The 16,970-nt window shown below is 40.5% G+C and overlaps 1 protein-coding gene across 1 annotated transcript; it reads right to left on the reverse strand.

Annotated features, from left to right (window-relative positions):
• Nucleotides 1-4,465: 4,465 nt before the first annotated feature.
• H3-3A (H3.3 histone A) lies at nt 4,466-13,221 on the reverse strand. The gene is made up of 4 exons (XM_079107226.1): nt 13,139-13,221; nt 11,478-11,628; nt 9,895-10,048; nt 4,466-4,974 (listed from the first exon to the last, which is right to left on the reverse strand). Exons 2-4 carry the CDS (start codon nt 11,603-11,605, stop codon nt 4,846-4,848), a joined length of 411 nt encoding a protein of 136 aa, XP_078963352.1. The 5' UTR covers nt 11,606-11,628; nt 13,139-13,221; the 3' UTR covers nt 4,466-4,845.
• Nucleotides 13,222-16,970: the final 3,749 nt, after the last annotated feature.

Consider the following 16,970-nt stretch of genomic DNA (forward strand, 5'->3'; position numbering starts at 1 on the left):
TTTACTAATGACTTCCAAATTTATATTTCTAGCCCAAATCTCTTTCCTAAACCCTAGGCTCATTCTCAACAGTCTACTTGAAATCTCCACTAGAAAGATTAATTGAGCATCTCAATCTTAACATGTCTTGAACTGAGCTCCTTAAATTCTCCCCGACTTGCTCCCTTAAGTGTTCCCTATGTTAAGCAATAGCAACTTCATTCTTGTAGATGCTGAGACCCCCAAACCCTAATGTTAATTTTTTTATCAAGCCCACATCTACCAGCAAATCCTAGCCATCTTGTCTTTTTAAAAGTACCCAGAATGCCACTTTACACTACCTCTGCAGCTACCACCCAAGCCCAGGCCACTATATCATGTCACATTTAGGTTAGTGCAATAGCTTCCTAACTGGTTTTCCTTCCCACTCTACCCTTATTACTCTCGCCTATTCTCCACACAGCAGCTAGAGTGACTTTGTTAAAACCTAAGTCAGACAATTTTCTCCTTTTGCTCAATTCTCCAGAGGCTTCCCATCTCAGTGGCCCTGCAAGACCACATGCTCTGGCTCCCATTATAGCTCTGATCTCTCTCTTCTCACTCCCTCTGCTACTTTCGTGCCTCTGCCTCCTTGTTGTTGCAGGAACACACCAGCCAGGCTCCCCAGTGGAATCCTCTCCATAGGACCTGAAATACTCTTCTCTCACATCCATGTGGCTTTCTCCCATTTTGCGGGGGGCTTTACTTGAAAGATATCTCACTAGTGTCTTTCTGGCCAACCTAACTTCCAATAATCACTCTCCTTGCAGCACAACACTTATCCACCTTCTTCTTCTTTTTTCCCTGTAGCACTTATTAAAACCTTATGATCTATGTATTTTACTTTTTTTTTTTTTATTATTTCCCTCTCTAGAATTTAGCTCCATGGGGACAGGGAACTTTTTGTTTTGTTCATTTCTGCCTCCCAACAGTACCTGCAAATCATTATTTCCTTTAAAAAAATAATTTCCCCATTGACCTGAACTTTTTTCAAAGAATGTTTATTAATAGTGGTAAAAAGAACGTTGACTTTGAGAACCTCTTACTTAGGATGTTCTTACTGATTCTGCCCATTTGTTGTGACGATAAATGTATGCCTGCCTAGTCCTGTCTCACTGTGACACCAATGACCAACAGTACAATGATAGCTATTTAGCAGGAATCCTACTTGGAAATATTGGAAGTTTGAGGCTAGGTTTTCCCCAACAGCTCTGCAAGAAGCTGTGTTGGAGCAAGTGTGAATGGTTTGCTTTATCAGAACTTTAGATTCAAATTCATTTATTGGGCTTATTATGTTGGGCCTTGTATTTTGGCATGTTTTCATTTAATCCTCAAAAGAACAAATCAGTTTCCATATACTGGGATTATACAAATTTAATGTTAACACATGAAGGCAGGGGTTTGGGACTGTAGCTCAGTTATGGACCAAGTGCCTAGCATGCATGAGGCCCTAGGTTTGATTTTCAGTCTTGAAAAACAAAAAACCAAAAACTGGAAGGCAAGCAGTTAATATTCAGTTCTAGCATTAGTAAGATTTATGTGCAGGTTTACTATGTAACAGCACTGTGGCTACAACTGGAAATATGGTAAACTCCTGTTCTTGTAGCAGTTCGGTGAGAGTAGATTCAACCAGAAAGTAAAATTAACAAGGTAATTCCAGATTTTGAAGGAAATAAAGCTGAAGAATATGGAAAGCATATTCCAGCAGGAAAATGACCTGGAACAGTTTAAGTTTTAGAGTCATTTCTCTGAGGTCACTGTGGAAAAAAGGCCAGAGCGGATGGATGTAGATAAATTATTGAGTTCAGGTTAGAGACAATACCAGCTTGGACCAGGAAGGTTGAAGTGTTAACTGGGAAGTTTTGGATGCAATTTTGGAGGAAGCGCCAAAACAAATTGAAGAGGTGAGAGAGAGGAATTAAGGGGAGTGAGCAGGTGGTGAACAGCATGATTTTGATTGCACACAGGCCTGTTTTTCCTAAAATCTGTCCCCCTCATTCCTAATTTTTTCTTCCCATGTTTCTAATATCAAGACTTAAACTTCTACAATTCATAGCAAAATTAATTGCTCTAATTTGAGCATGGTCCCAATATGGCCTACCTTGGGACAAAGTCCACCTCCTCCATTTGCTGTGTAACTTGGGCAAATTTCTTCACTTGCATAATCAGGTATTATAATAGTACCCATCTCATAGGGTTGGTGAGAATTAAACCAAGTTGGGGCATACCTTTGCATCCACAGCATATGCCAGAACTTCAATGTATTTACAAACTTGAATTTATTTCCTTAGATTCTAGGTTGCCAAGATAAAGGGCAAGAGATTGGGCACTGTCCAAGTACTTGCCATCTATTTGTGATAGTGAAGTGAGATTTCCCATTTGCTCAATTCCAATTTTTTTTTTTTTTTTTCAGTGCCGAGGATGAAACCCAGGACCCAGTGTATATGGAGGTAACTAAGCCACACCCCTAGCCCTTCCAAATTCCTATAAATCCTTCCAGTTTACTGACTTTCCTAAGATATACTGACCTACAATTATTTTCTTTCAATATAACTTTTTAGAGGTTTTTATCAAGAATTTTAAGATAACTATTTCCTTAAGTTATTCTGGTATTCAAAAGCTGAAACTTAACAGTGGTAATTTTAGCTCTAGTCCTCACACATGGTTTAGGCCCAAGTGCAATTCACTTTTAAATTTTGACTTAGTAGTTATCATATACCATCTCCAAAATATAGTAGGGAAGAGGGTTATTAGCCTTGTAGTAACTCAGCACTGACCCAAGAGCCAATGGGCAGGCAGATCTCATTCAATACCTGAGTTCAAAGGATAGCCTCAAGCTTCAAGCTACTGTGTATTGGTCAGATCTCCTCAATTAAGAATCTTTCCATTCACTTGCTTCATTTATAAACAGGAAAAAGTTATCTTCTTTATAGGAATATATGAGAATACAAGTAAAATATTTTTATTTTCTTTATACTTTTATTTTTATGTGGTGCTAAGGATCAAACCCAATGCCTCACACATGCTAGGCAAGCACTCTACCACTGAGCTTCAACCACAGTGCCACAAGTAAAATATTAACATACCATGATATAAACAAGCTCAGTTCAACTACCAAGTATTCGTATACAACCACTGAATGCAAAGCTCATTACATAATGCTAACTTTTGGCAATATACACTTCATTATAGTTACCTAAATGAATATAATGCCAACAAATTGTTTGGCAAAAATCAATTAACTGCTAACAATCATTTCATGGGGCAAGGAAAAAAATACTTTTGGTTCACTAAAACTGAGTGTAATTTAGGATTGCGCCAGGCACAACTGTAATTCTAGTTACTTGGGAGACTGAAGCAGGATTCCAAGTTCAGCAATTGACCCTCTCAAAATAAAGGGTCAGGGATATGGTAAGGGCACCCCTGGCCTCAATCCCAATACTGGGGGGAAGCGGGGGACGACAACTGACATGACAAATTAGGGCTGACTCCAAGAACTTGAAGTGTATTGTCTACTTGTAAATAATTGGTCCCCATTAGATTCCAGTAGTTAACACAACTTCCTTGCCCACGGGAGTTTCTCTCCTAGTAGAACTATTCAAGTAACACCAGAGCTTGCCTGTAGTATATTCAAGGATCTCATCAAAACTAGGATGCCATATTAATGCATTAGTCTCTAAAAAAAAGTTCTATCAATTCTTCCAAAAGTTTTATAACCAGCTATAAAGTTACTGCTGAGGACCAGCATAAAGCCAATTATTACACCTTACTGACCTGCGTTTGTTCTTAGCCCAGTGATTAGGTTTCAACTTAATGTCACATTAGGGATGTTAAAGGTCTCATGTTATCTTCATTTCATGTTAATCATACCAATGCTAAATAAAATATGGCTTATGAACTATTAGTACTTGCAGGGTTAACAAGTACGCATCATAAAACAGCCAGAGCTGCAATACACTGATTTTTTGAATTATAAACTGTTATAAGTTCTCATTTTAAATTGAATAGTGTAGTATGTTTGTGAAAGTACTTTTAGTACTTAACACACAGATTCAACCACGTATTTCAGGGTGATTCTGACTAGATAGGTTTGATCAACTCATAACAACATATATCCAGAGTTAAGATGTGGCAAATATTTACCATATGCAAATTTTTAAAAACTAGAAATAAAGCTTATACTTATCCACAACTCAACAGTTTTGTCTTGATGCACTTGGGACTAAAATTAGTTTTAATATGGAACCTTTGAACTAATTGTATGGGTAAGGTTGATTAATAAAGACCAAAAGCAGGTATAGTTTAATGTATTTTAATAGCAAACTTACAGGAACAGCACAGAAGACAGACAACATTAAAAACATGTACTTGCATGTAGGACAACTCAGTTAGAAAAGTATAGTGAATGGATGGAATCTACTGTATGATAAAAATGCTACAAACACCATTTAGTTGCCGTCGATAAGAAATTTACTTGTTTAAAAAAATCCAAATGCTGGCATTGTCCAGAAAAATTTAACAGTTTTATTTATAATTGTTATAAAGTTGAACTGCTGAAACTTGTTCACTGAAACATTTTGACTTGCATTAATGCTTTACATCCCCGCATTTATATTAAAAATTCACACACAAATGAAAATGGAAAAACGGCCAATACCTGATTTCTGTCCCCTATTTTTCCACTCGCAATCATATACTTAGGTACCTTTTGACCCCATGGAAAAAAAAATCTAACGTTCAGAACTACCAATAACAGGAAGAAGAGAAAAAAAAAAAATTTTTTTTTTTTTTTTTTGAGAATGAAATGTTTCCCATCATAGTGAATTCTTAAGCACGTTCTCCACGTATGCGGCGTGCTAGTTGGATGTCTTTTGGCATAATTGTTACACGTTTGGCATGGATAGCACACAGGTTGGTGTCTTCAAAAAGGCCAACCAGATAGGCCTCACTTGCCTCCTGCAACAAGAATAATGAAAAATTATTGTGTTATTTCCAAGAGTTAAGACAGATATTAACTAAAATGTTTTTGAATCCTATAAAAACCTACTTCCCAAGATGTTGACTTTTTAACCAAATGATTATTTAAAAAAAAACAAACAAACAAAAAAAAAAAAAACAACACTTTTGTGTGTATAAATCTTCATGAAATTACACAAGTCAAATCATGCGCTACTAGGATTCTTCAAATATCTCATTGCCAGCCTGGGGTCCTTCTTTTGAACCCGACTCACTCTAGTATCCGAACGAAGCAGCTTGTCAGCAGTGCAATGTAGTTGACAACTGGTTTCCATTATACATGATTCCTTACCTTCTCTTACTTTTGAGGTGCTGGGGATTGAAGCCAAGGCCTCGAACATGCTAGGCAAGCGGTCTACCACTGAGATATACCTCTAGTCCTACCTTGTTTAACAAGTTTTATCATAAGAGCAGTTATACATCTGTAGCATTTATCACAGGCTGGGGTGGGAGGCAGCTACTATGTATTGAACTGAAGGCTTCAAACATGCTAGGGAAGCACTTGTACCACTGAGCCTCATCCTCACCTTTCTTTTTAAAAAATCTTTTTGCAGTACTGGGGATCGAATTCAGACAAAAGGTACACTTAAATCCAGCCCTTTTTATTTGTTTGTTTATTTTTTCATTTTGAGACAGACAGAATCTTGGCCAAGTTGCCCAGTCTGGTCTCGAACTTGTGATCCTCCTTCCCCGGTCTCCTGAAGAGCTGGGATTTACAGGTGTACTGCACCCAGCCTAAATTCTTCTTCTAAATACCCTAATCTGTAACAGCATTTGTTGCCCTCTAGTACATTGGGGTTCCTCTGGTTTTCCCCCATTTGACTACATGTATAATTTTATTTCAAGGCATATCCATACTACCACACTGACAATCACTGACATTGTGATTGTCAGAGGAAATGAGGGCACTTCCATTTAAACTCATAACTCAAATTGTTGGTATATATTACAGTCATCTGAAAAGATGAATCTTTTGAGTCCAGGTTAAAAAAATCTTTTGTGCCAGGCACAGCGGTACATGCCGCAATCTCAGCAGCTTCGGAGGCTGAGGCAGGAGGATTCCAAATTCAAAGTCAACTTCAGCAACTTAGCAAGACTGTCTCAAAATAAAAGAGCTGGGGATACAGCTCAGCCTGGGTTCAATCCCTGGAGTACACGCATGCTCACGCACACACACAAATTCATTTTGAAATGACTAAATTACCACTTTTAAGAGTTACCATATGTTTAAGATTTAGAGCATCAAATCAGAGATTACTTGGTTCTCTCTCCATAAGGAAAAGCTGTTTCTCTGTTCACAATATATTTGGGGTAGGGACTGGGGGCATAATGACTCAGTGGTAAGAGTATAGACCAGCATGCTGATGGCCCTGGGTTGAATCCTGAGCACACCCTTCTTCCTCCAATGACTTTAAAATAAGATTACTAAGATCTACTTTTCAAAACATGAATATGGCCAAAACTAATGCAAAAGGTTTACATCTTTCATTTTATGAAAAATATCTTTTTGGTGCTTGAGAAACTCAGGGTTTCTGTATACTAGACAAGTGCTATACCACTAGAACTAGACTTTCATTCATATTTATACCTTCATCCTTTTCAGTTTTATTGCTTTTTTTTCCCATAAAGATTTGTTGCATCCACATTTTACTATTTCTACATGTCTATCTGTCTTTTTTTTTTTTTTTTTTGCGGTGCTGGGGATCGAACCCAGGGCCTTGTGCATGCAAGGCAAGCACTCTACCGACTGAGCTATCTCCCCAGCCCTTACATGTCTTTCTTTAGCAATTGTTAACTCAATCTTATTAGCCTTGAAGGCCTCAAGACTCCATGAAAAAGCAAGCAAGGCACTCCTTTTGCCCACGTTCCTAGTGCAGGTAACCTTGAACTCCTACTTCCCTGGCATTTCTATTGTGTGTGTATATATGTATGTGGCGCGTGTGTTTGTGTCTTGTAAGCACATCATTTTAGGATTATACAGATATTTAATGTTTCTGTGAAACGCAACACAAATTGCTATATGGACATGTCAACAGGTGCCATGGTTCTGAACCATTTAGAATGGTATCATTTATTGGCTTGTTTGGTATTACTCAGATGTGGTATGGCAGCTAGGGATCTCACTGCTGTCTTTGAACCTCAACTACTGGTATTTAGGGTTGTGTCTGGTCAACTGGGAGATTACTGAACCCAGAGGCATGACAAATATACTTATTCTTTTACCAATGTTCCAAAGTCCCTTAAACATTAAGACTGTAAAGAGAAGTAAAGATGACCATGTTAATTTATAATGCAGTAAATATAATTAATTTTGAAATGGCAGAAGAAAAAAGATCTTACAATTTAAAGACGATGTAAGTTACAACATTTTGAGTATATTTGACTTCTATTTCAAAACACTAGTGTTCATTCTTAATGAGAATATTTTAGTAAACTGTCAGACATTAAAGGCAAAAGCTAAAATTGTTAAGTTAGTCAAATTTTTATTATCTATGGCGATGGCAAACTCTTTAGTAACCTCTATACCACTCACTGAACTACAGCGAGTAGTTCCAGTTGTACAATAGCACCTTCTTTTACCCATGGTCTCCCTTTCAGGTCAAATGTGATTTGAACATATTAAATGGAAAATTCCAGAAATAAATAGTTCATAAATTTTAAATATTCATTAAAGGCATATTGTTATAACTGCTCAATTTTGTCATCAGTTACTGTTATTAATCTCTTACTGTGTCTAATTTATAAATAAAACTTTATCATAGCTATGTATACCTAGTAAAAACATGGTATATATAGGATTTGATGCTATCCAAGGTTTCAGGTATCCTCTCTGGACAAAGGCAATATGCCTGTATTTAAAGTTATAAATTGAGGGGGTGGTATTGCGGCTGAGTAGTAGAGCACTTGCCTGGCACATGTGAGGCACTGGGTTCAATTCTCAGCACCACATATAAATAAAAAATAAAGGTACATTGACAACTAAAAAAACTGTTATAAATTGAGTGATTCTAAAGCAAAAAAAAAAAGGGAGGGAGGGGTGATTTGGAATTTTATTTCAACTGCTATCTTCTATTTTCCTCCTTGCATCAGCAAATTATCCATTTGTATCTTAAAGAGAATTAATGAGTACGCTTCAAAAAAGCAAACAAAGCAAAAAAAAAAAAAAAAAAAAAAAAAAAAATTGTAATAGACTGGTCTTTCCAATAAAAATCAGTTAATGCTAGAAATACAGGCAGAATAAACATTTTGCCCAAAACCAGTAAAATCACACTCTAATAACAAATATATAACTGAATAATAGCAACAAAGGAAATCTACACATGAACAATTTTAAAGACAAAAGCCTTTACCAAGATTAAATAATCCCATTATAAGACTGTATTATTCACATTACTACTTTGACACTGAGCTCAAAAATGCTAGATTTTCAGTATAGCTTTATATTAAGCACAGGCTATTAACAATAACTAGAAAAGAAAAATTAGCATCTTTATACCAATCTTGGGAATCTTAAGAATAGTTGACTTGTAATAAATGAAGTAGGAACTGAAAATAATCAGCTATTAAAACAAAAAATAAAGTTCTAAGTAACAGCATGGGAAGATTTTAGTAGTTGAAATTTCAGTAATTTCAACCCACTGAGAATTTAATGGTTGTCTATTCCTGGAATTCACCAATCAAATGAAGTTTAGACTAACCATAGAAACAGCTCAACCAATTACACTTCAGGGTAGAATCCACCTATCAAATCTTTCTCACATATAAAGCAAAAGCCCTATTTTCACAGCAACAGCAGCCTAAAAATCCTCCAATGGAACAGATGTAATTCTGAACCCACCTCCCAGTCTGATTCAGGACTACGATGGTGCCTAGCAATCTGCTTTTTAATTACTCTTTGCCCCATACCTCCGAGGAGGTGGCAGTCTTAACCACATTTTGAGATGTGAGGATCTTAAAGATGCCAACCACACAATACAAAAGATTAGACAATGGATGTTAATCATACCTATATACCTTGCCAATTACCTATTCTGTTAACTGAGTTTTAATCTTTGTTTAAGTCACAAATCTTTCAATACATAACTGCCTCTAGAACAGCATTCTCAAAGTCCTGACACTATGAAGCTAAGAGTAATCTCAATATGCTCCCTATTTAAGTGGAAATCCATAATTAATCCTCTTTAGCAAACTACAAGTCCTCAAAACTGTCCTCTTAACTTGTCCAGTTATTATTTTCAAATATCTTTCTTCACTACTATCAATTCAATCTTAACTATCACTGCTTTTACCTTAATGCATAATTCTTCAGTGCCACATCTATTCTACCTAGATGTTAAGCTCTACATTGCACTCATCTCATGTCAAGGAGAACATTTGAACACTCCTTTTATATAGTCAATATTGTTTAAGCCTATGACTACTAATAAAGACTGCTAGATTCCAGACCTTAATGTCCTACCATAAACCAAAGCTTGCTTTCTTTCTTTCTTTTTTTTTTTGGGGGGGTGCTGGGGATCGAACCCAGGGCCTTGTGCTTAACAAGGCAAGCACTCTACCAACTGAGCTATCTCCCCAGTCCCCAGAGCTTTCTTTAAACATAGCTTTTAGCGCATTTAAAACAATTTTTAAATGGTACAATGGAATATGCATTAGGTTTTAGAAATCAAATGGGTTCAAATTTTGCCATTTTCTATGTGCATGACCTTGAGTAACTTAACCTTTCCTAAGTCTCAACAGTGAAATCACCTACTTTAAATTGACTGAATTACTTGAACACATTGCAAAGATTCCAAATTACTCTTTGTACACAGCACAAAAAAACAAAAACTCTTTAAGAGTCTTCCCCACCCACCATTTTACCTGCAAAGCACCAATAGCTGCGCTCTGGAAGCGCAGATCTGTTTTGAAGTCCTGAGCAATTTCTCGCACCAGACGCTGGAAGGGGAGTTTGCGAATCAGAAGTTCAGTGGACTTCTGATAACGTCTAATTTCACGAAGCGCCACAGTACCAGGCCTTTAAAAAATTAACATTAAAGAAACTGTTACCAAATACACACATCACACAAAAAAGTGGTCAGTTTTTTTAAAAAATGCAGTAAATTTTCTAAAAACAAACCACCTAGCTATTTTTCAGCTTCAGTATCAAATATCACTGATCAATTTATGACCCCAACATTTTTAAGGAAAAAGCAAAAAGCATGAAATGTCCGGGAACTTATAAAAACCCTATTTTCATTTTTAAACTTGTACACATATATACTTTTATAAAAATAAATCTGTTAAGAATTACAACTTGGGGGGCTGGGGATATAGCTCAGTTGGTAGAGTGCTTCCTCAAAAGCACAAGGCCCTGGGTTCAATCCCCAGCACCGCAAAAAAAAAAAAAAAAAAAAAAAAAAAAAAAAATTACAACTTGGGAAGGTATTGCCGAGGCTGCTAACAAAGATTGGTTAGCTGTTTCTCACTTTAATACCACTCTTCTTTAACCTACCAGCACCCTAGATTATTTTAAAAGCCTTAAAGACTTGCCAACATAATCCAATGTGCATCACTTAAAAAGTGTTTAAAAAAAAAAAAAAAAAACTTCCAGAATACCTGTATTTTGACTTCTGTCATCCCTTATAAATAATGAAATTTGTATACTACTGATTATACAGTGTTTCTTGGAAGTTTGTTTTGATAGTGGTACTGTGGACTGAATCCTGGTGTGCTCTACCACTGAACTACAGTCCCAGTACTTTTTGAGACAGGGCCTCACCAGGTTGCTAAGGCTGGCCTTGAACTTGCCAACCCCCAAGCTCAGCCTCTCAAGTTGCTAGAATTCCAGGAGTGTGCCACTATGCCTGGCTTCTTTAAAAAACAAACAAACAAACAAACAAAAAATCCTAATTGTCAACCAAAAATTTTTACCTCTAATTCTGACTTGTTTCTTCCAATGAATAGGATAACTGTAAAATTTGCAGTCAACCTAATTATGAACAACTTGTGCCCTCTAATGGCAGATGTCCTTAACAACACTGCTTACATCAAACTCAAGCTAATAAAGGAGGAAATAAACAAATCAAGTAAACATAATTTATCAACACAATTTTGATTAATACCTTGCCACAAGCAAGGAAGGCTATCCTGGAAAAAAAAATTAAAAGCACTTTATTATTTAAAAAATACTAACAACAACTAACTAAATGTTAATCTATCCCATTAACATTTTTACTGATGTATTAGATCCCCTTAGGCCTCTAGATCAGATTATGACATTGAAATTAAATGTTTTTAGTAAGACCCAACACTAAATTATACACACACACACGTGTATTTAAGTAGTAAATATTTCAAAAAGAAGCACATCAGTTTCACTAAAATAAAGTTTGACCGTTAACCATCTTTTTTGTTAGATTACACGGATACTACAGGGGACTTTGTCCTATTTCTTCCTTTAATACCTGTAACGATGAGGTTTCTTCACCCCTCCAGTAGAGGGCGCACTCTTGCGAGCGGCTTTTGTAGCCAGTTGTTTCCTGGGTGCTTTACCACCGGTCGATTTGCGGGCGGTCTGCTTTGTACGAGCCATGGTAGAAAGACCTCCTTACTTACCTATCAGCATTAAAAAAAAAAAAAAAAATCACCATATGAAACCACTAAACAACCAAGTTTTCCTGCTATTACCCCCCCCCCCCACATCTGGAAACTATGATCAGTATAGAAAAAAGTCCCAAATGTTATATAATGTGAAAGGGTGCGGATTACGCCTACCACCCAAATGTGACTTCTTGAAACAAACTGTAGTACTAGAAAATTGTTAGCGTTAATACCAGTCGTCTTCCAAAATGCCTATTCTGAGCGACAAACGGCAAAACAAAAAGATCCATAAAAGCCTTTGATCCAATTTCTTTAATTAGAAATTAGAGATGTCTGTAAACATTCGAGGCACAAACAAGTCAAAAGAACGAAGCCACAAACCACTGAAAGGTCGAGTCAAATTACAGCAAAAAAGGTTTTAGTTCCCCCATTCACCCCCCCTCCGCGTCTGGCACATGATGGACTGCTGTAAATATCTGAAAACATTCTTGGTTTTGCATCTTCACAGTTATGTTGACAAAAAGACGTCTCGATAAACAAGGGGAACAACAGCTAACCACCAGTGAGCATTCTACAAAGCACTGTCCTCGCGTCCAGTTCTCAAAGGCTTCGCAATGAAATAAAAAGTGCCCCGCACCCAGGCTTTAATTAACGCACGACACCGGTCGACCCGTCCACCCCAAGCACCACATAAACTTTTGGTTTTGCTTCCTCCAGGCTCCTCGGCACAGGGTCCCCCGAGCCTGCCCGCCTCGCTCAGGCACCAACTCGGCTCCAAGACCAGAACAAAATGGAAACAATCGCAAAACGTATCCGATTCTCTTCCAAAGAGACAAAACACCAAATCGCTCGAAAATACCTCGATCCTCTGCCACGTGCCTCCCTCCAAAATGCAAAAGTTTTTTTTGCATTTCAAATGCATCAAGTTTCCACTTCTCCAAAAAAGGGAAAAAATGTCCTTCTTTTAAATTTTTTTTCCTCCCTTTTTAAAATGGGGAAGAGAGAAACGGGGGAAAAATATGGTCGGTGACCAGAGAAGAGAGACAAGATGGTGAAGCTTAGCAACAACTGTGGGGAGGCAGCAAAAAGCGAGTTACCCCAGGGTGGGAAGCGGCGGCGATTTCCACCCCTTTCCCGCCCGAAAACTGGGGGCCGGGACCCGGGGGCGGTAGTTAAGGGGCCCGCGCGGGTCGTGGTGAAGGTTTGGGGTCCGGGGAAGGGACATCAGGCGGGATTTCACCGAAGAAAGAGGAGGCAGGGGCGCGGGGAGGAGGAGGGAGAGCAGGCTCGGCGCCGCGGCGGTTGCTGCTGTTGGGCTGAGGCGGCGAGAGACGGGAGAGCCGCCGCCGCCGCCGCCGCCTGGGGGAAGAGGCAAACTCACTCCTCACCTCCATTTCTGGGCCAAAAAGTTTGTGGGCTAAGCTAGAGGGGCTGTGGGTCCTCTCCCCGCACCGCCAGGGCCCGGCTCAGGGCTGACGGCAAGCGGGGCTCGGTTCCGGGGAAGCGGGCAGATAGGGAAACTTACCCCCCTTCTCCTTCGGCTGGAGCTCGGCAAGCTAGAGGCGGCGCTGGCGTTAGAGAGCGACGGCGGCGCGGCGGCGGCTGCGAACACAATTGAAAGATGGCTGACACCGAGGCTATCCCCCAACATACGCCGCCCCGCCCCCGCGCCGCGCGCCAGCCAATCACACACAATGGAGGGAAGGCTCGGCCCCGCCCCCGAGACCCCGCTCGCGCCCCGCCCCCTCCCCTCCCCCCGCGCGCCCGTTCGCTGGCGCGCGCTCGCCCCTCCCCCGCGCGCCGCCTGCTCCCACCTCCCAGCGGCCTCGCGCGGTGTGTGTACAAACACAAAAGACACGCCGAGGGGCCGCCAGATCCCGCTGAGACGGCCGCCCGCCCCCGTCTAACCTCTGCCCCCGGGCCCGCACTCCCACCCCGCTCCGCGCGCCCACGTCATCGAACCCCCAAGCCTAGGTTTGGGGAGCCTAAGGGGAAGTAGGGGGAGGGGAAGAGGCACGGCGGAGGAACCGGCTTGCGGGCTGTGCGGGGGGAGGGGCCGCTCCGCCCCCGCGCGGGCCCTGGCGCGCGCCCCCGAGGCGCCCCGGGCGGCGTGGGGGCGGGGAGAAGGACGCGGCCGCTGGGTCGCCGCGCCCCAGTTGAAAATACTCCCCAACAGGAAGCTTGCAAATAGAAACCTGGCGTCCCGCGCCCACTTTCGGATGGGCTGCCGCGGCAGCTGGCCAGGCGGACCGGTGGTCCTGTTCCGCTGTCGTTACGGGCTAAGTGCGGCCGGGTCTTGCGGGTCGGTCTGAGTGCCTGCGGACAACTTTATCCGCTCAGACTCCAGCCGCGGCCGAGTGGGCCGCCACGGTGCGCTGCGGGCTGCGCGATGGACAGTCAGCCGCTTGGAGGTGACCGTCTGCCGGGCCAGGGCACAGGGCTCGCCCTCTTCCTGGGCCAGGGTGCCTGATGCAAGATGGCTGTATTTTGTAAGCCTCTAAAACAGTGTATAGAATACACCGCTAACTGCACAGGGCCTGTCCTGGGAGTTTGTCCTACCAGCCAGAGTGGGCCTTGTAACCGTCTCAGTATTTGGTAGGATTACTTTGGAAAGGATTGCCAAATAAAATAGCGTAGTCCAGTGTTGTCAACAGCTTCAGCATAGTTTGCAAGGGACTGAAAACGGCAGAAATAAGGAAAACACGATTTGGGAATTATATTTAACCATTTTCCAATTCTTGGTAGCGTGGGGAACAGACTTCATGGCTCAAGCTATCCTCATTAACTGGCAGTTGATTGGCTAGCGAACAGCTGAACCATCCCTAGATGATATTGACAATGCTCTACAACTGTCTGCAGGTTTTCCGTGGAAGTGACATGAAGACATCCCATAGGATGCTGAAGGAGACAAATTTCATAGTTGAAGGACTCTACTACTCACAGAGCATCTTAGTCATAAACATTATCCCAAAACAGATAAATGGAAATCAGATATGAGGGAAGGAATGGATTGGTCCAAGGTCACTTAAATGAGGAATAGACCCAGGAGAAACAAAATAATTCAGGCCTCCTGTTTCATTATTATTTAATGAATGTTAAGTGTCGGTGATTGCTGTACAGAACACATGCAATTTGCGATCCTATCTTAAAAGCTCATGCAAAAAAGCTTCGGCTGAGCTGCGAGCAAAGAATTCCTTAAGCCAAGAAAAGGAGGATTTTTTGTTTTTCTTTTTTGTTTGTTTTGTTTTCAAGAAACCAAAATATTTGTTGCTGGATTTATCCAGGAAGGCTGTTGTACCGTAAGTTAAAATTCATTATATTGTCAAAAAATGTTAAATGATAGGGATAGTGTTCTGTTGTATGCTACATTTTCCCATAAGTTACTTCTTCCTGGCTTTAGATAAATACGTCTAAGGAATGGAAAGACTGTTTCAAGTGAAATAGTTCTGAACTTGGAATATCTGAACCAACTGGTCTCTATTTCTGTCGTGGAAATAGTAATATTTATATGAAGGTATGCCACAAACTTTCTAGTTGTAGATTGAGTTATTAAGCACATGGATAAGTGACTGGATACCTAATGGTGGCTTCAGAAAGTTTTTTTTCTTTTTAGTATTAGGGATTAAACCCTGATGTGCTCTACTACTGAGTTAGAGGCCTGGAACTTGCAATTCTCCTTCCTCAGCCTCCTGAGTCTCTTGAGATTACAGGTATGGGCCACTGTGACCAGCTAGGAAGTTTTCTCTTTGGATGAATATGTATTGCTTGCCAACTCTGCTCTACATACACCTGGGTGCTAGGATTATAGCAGTGAACACCCCAAGGGACATTCCCACCTTCATGGTGCTTCTGATTTCTAGAAGCATTGCCTTGCTTCCTTATAGGGAAGTAGTATTTGGCCAGGGAGCAGGGTGCTTTGGAGCCCCTTTGGCAAAAACTCAGGTTAAAGGAAAAGGGATTGTAGAATCCAGATGGTGGAGGAGGACAGCTGCCCAAGCAAGAAGGAATTTTTTTTTTTTTTTTTTCTTTTGAGGTACAGGGGATTGAACCACTGAAACTACATCCCTAGCCCTTTTTAAATTTATTTGAGACAGGATATCACTAAGTTTCCCAGACAGACCTCCAGTTTGCTGAGGTGGGCCTTAAACTTGAGGTCCTCCTGCTTTAGCCTCCCAAGTGACTAGGATTGCAGGCTTACAGGTGTAGGCCACCTCACCCTGCCACAAGAGGGAGTTCATAGGGGGCACTAGGGGCCAGTACCGAATTGGTTTTACTTCTGAAACTCTTGGGCTAATAATGGCCTCAATATTTGGAGTTAAAAAAAAAAAATGGGGGAGGAGGGGAATAAAAAAGGCTTTAGGTGAAAATATTTTCCCTAGAATAGAATACTTAAGGCCATTAATTTAGATTTGTTTATAAGTAAAAGTGATAAAGTGGAAAGGATTTTAAAAGCATCACTCTTCATATCTGTTTGTCTCCTGTCCATCAAGTGCCAAGATTACTACCTCATGGAGATGTTTCTGGCCACTCTAATGCTATCTCCTTGCACACTTTATCACATCACTTTTTTTGTCATATTGATTTAAACCTATCATTATGTTATTGCTCATTATTTCCTTCCCAAAGAATGTGAACTCTAGGACAGAGGTGGTCTTACGTGTTTCTTCGTCCTAGCATTGCCCCACCTCATTACCACCAAACACATACCAGTTTGGGGCCTTTCCCTATTTGCTTTACCTTCTCTTTAGGTGATCACATTCAGTTCCATGGAGATTATCATATACAGAGGTAGAGAAAATAGTATAAAGAACCGCTATGTACCCATCAGAAATTATCCACTCACCACCCATTGTGTGTTTTATCTTCACTTTCACTCACTCACTCCCTCCTTCCACCTCCTCACTTGAATTATTTGAAGCAAATTCTCTCTACATCATTGCATCTGTTGATATTTCAGTATGTATCGTAGAAGACAAATGATCTGTGCACCTCTTAAATTTCACAATCTCTATGTGCACTTTGTTGAAAAACATGGGTCATTTGTTCTGAGACTTTATCTTCACCTTCCCTCCAACTGCCCTCCCCTCAGTCTCGCCCAGTAAATAGCACTACCATATACTTAACTGCTCAATCCCCAAACTACAGACATCCTCCTGGCACCTCTTTCTTTCACCTGCCTAGGTAGTCCTATTGGTCCTGCCTCTGAAATGCTTCTCAGAACCACCTGTACCTGTCCTCACCTTTCATCTGACCTAACACTGGTACTTCATGTGTGGCTTTCCTTTTTCCACTGTAGCACTCTATTCCATTTTTTGTACAGCTCATACGACAAGATGTATACTTGTGGCTCAAGGGTA

This window comes from Sciurus vulgaris, assembly GCF_902686455.1.
Source record: "Sciurus vulgaris genome assembly, chromosome: 12".
Classification (NCBI taxonomy): Eukaryota; Metazoa; Chordata; class Mammalia; order Rodentia; family Sciuridae; genus Sciurus; species Sciurus vulgaris.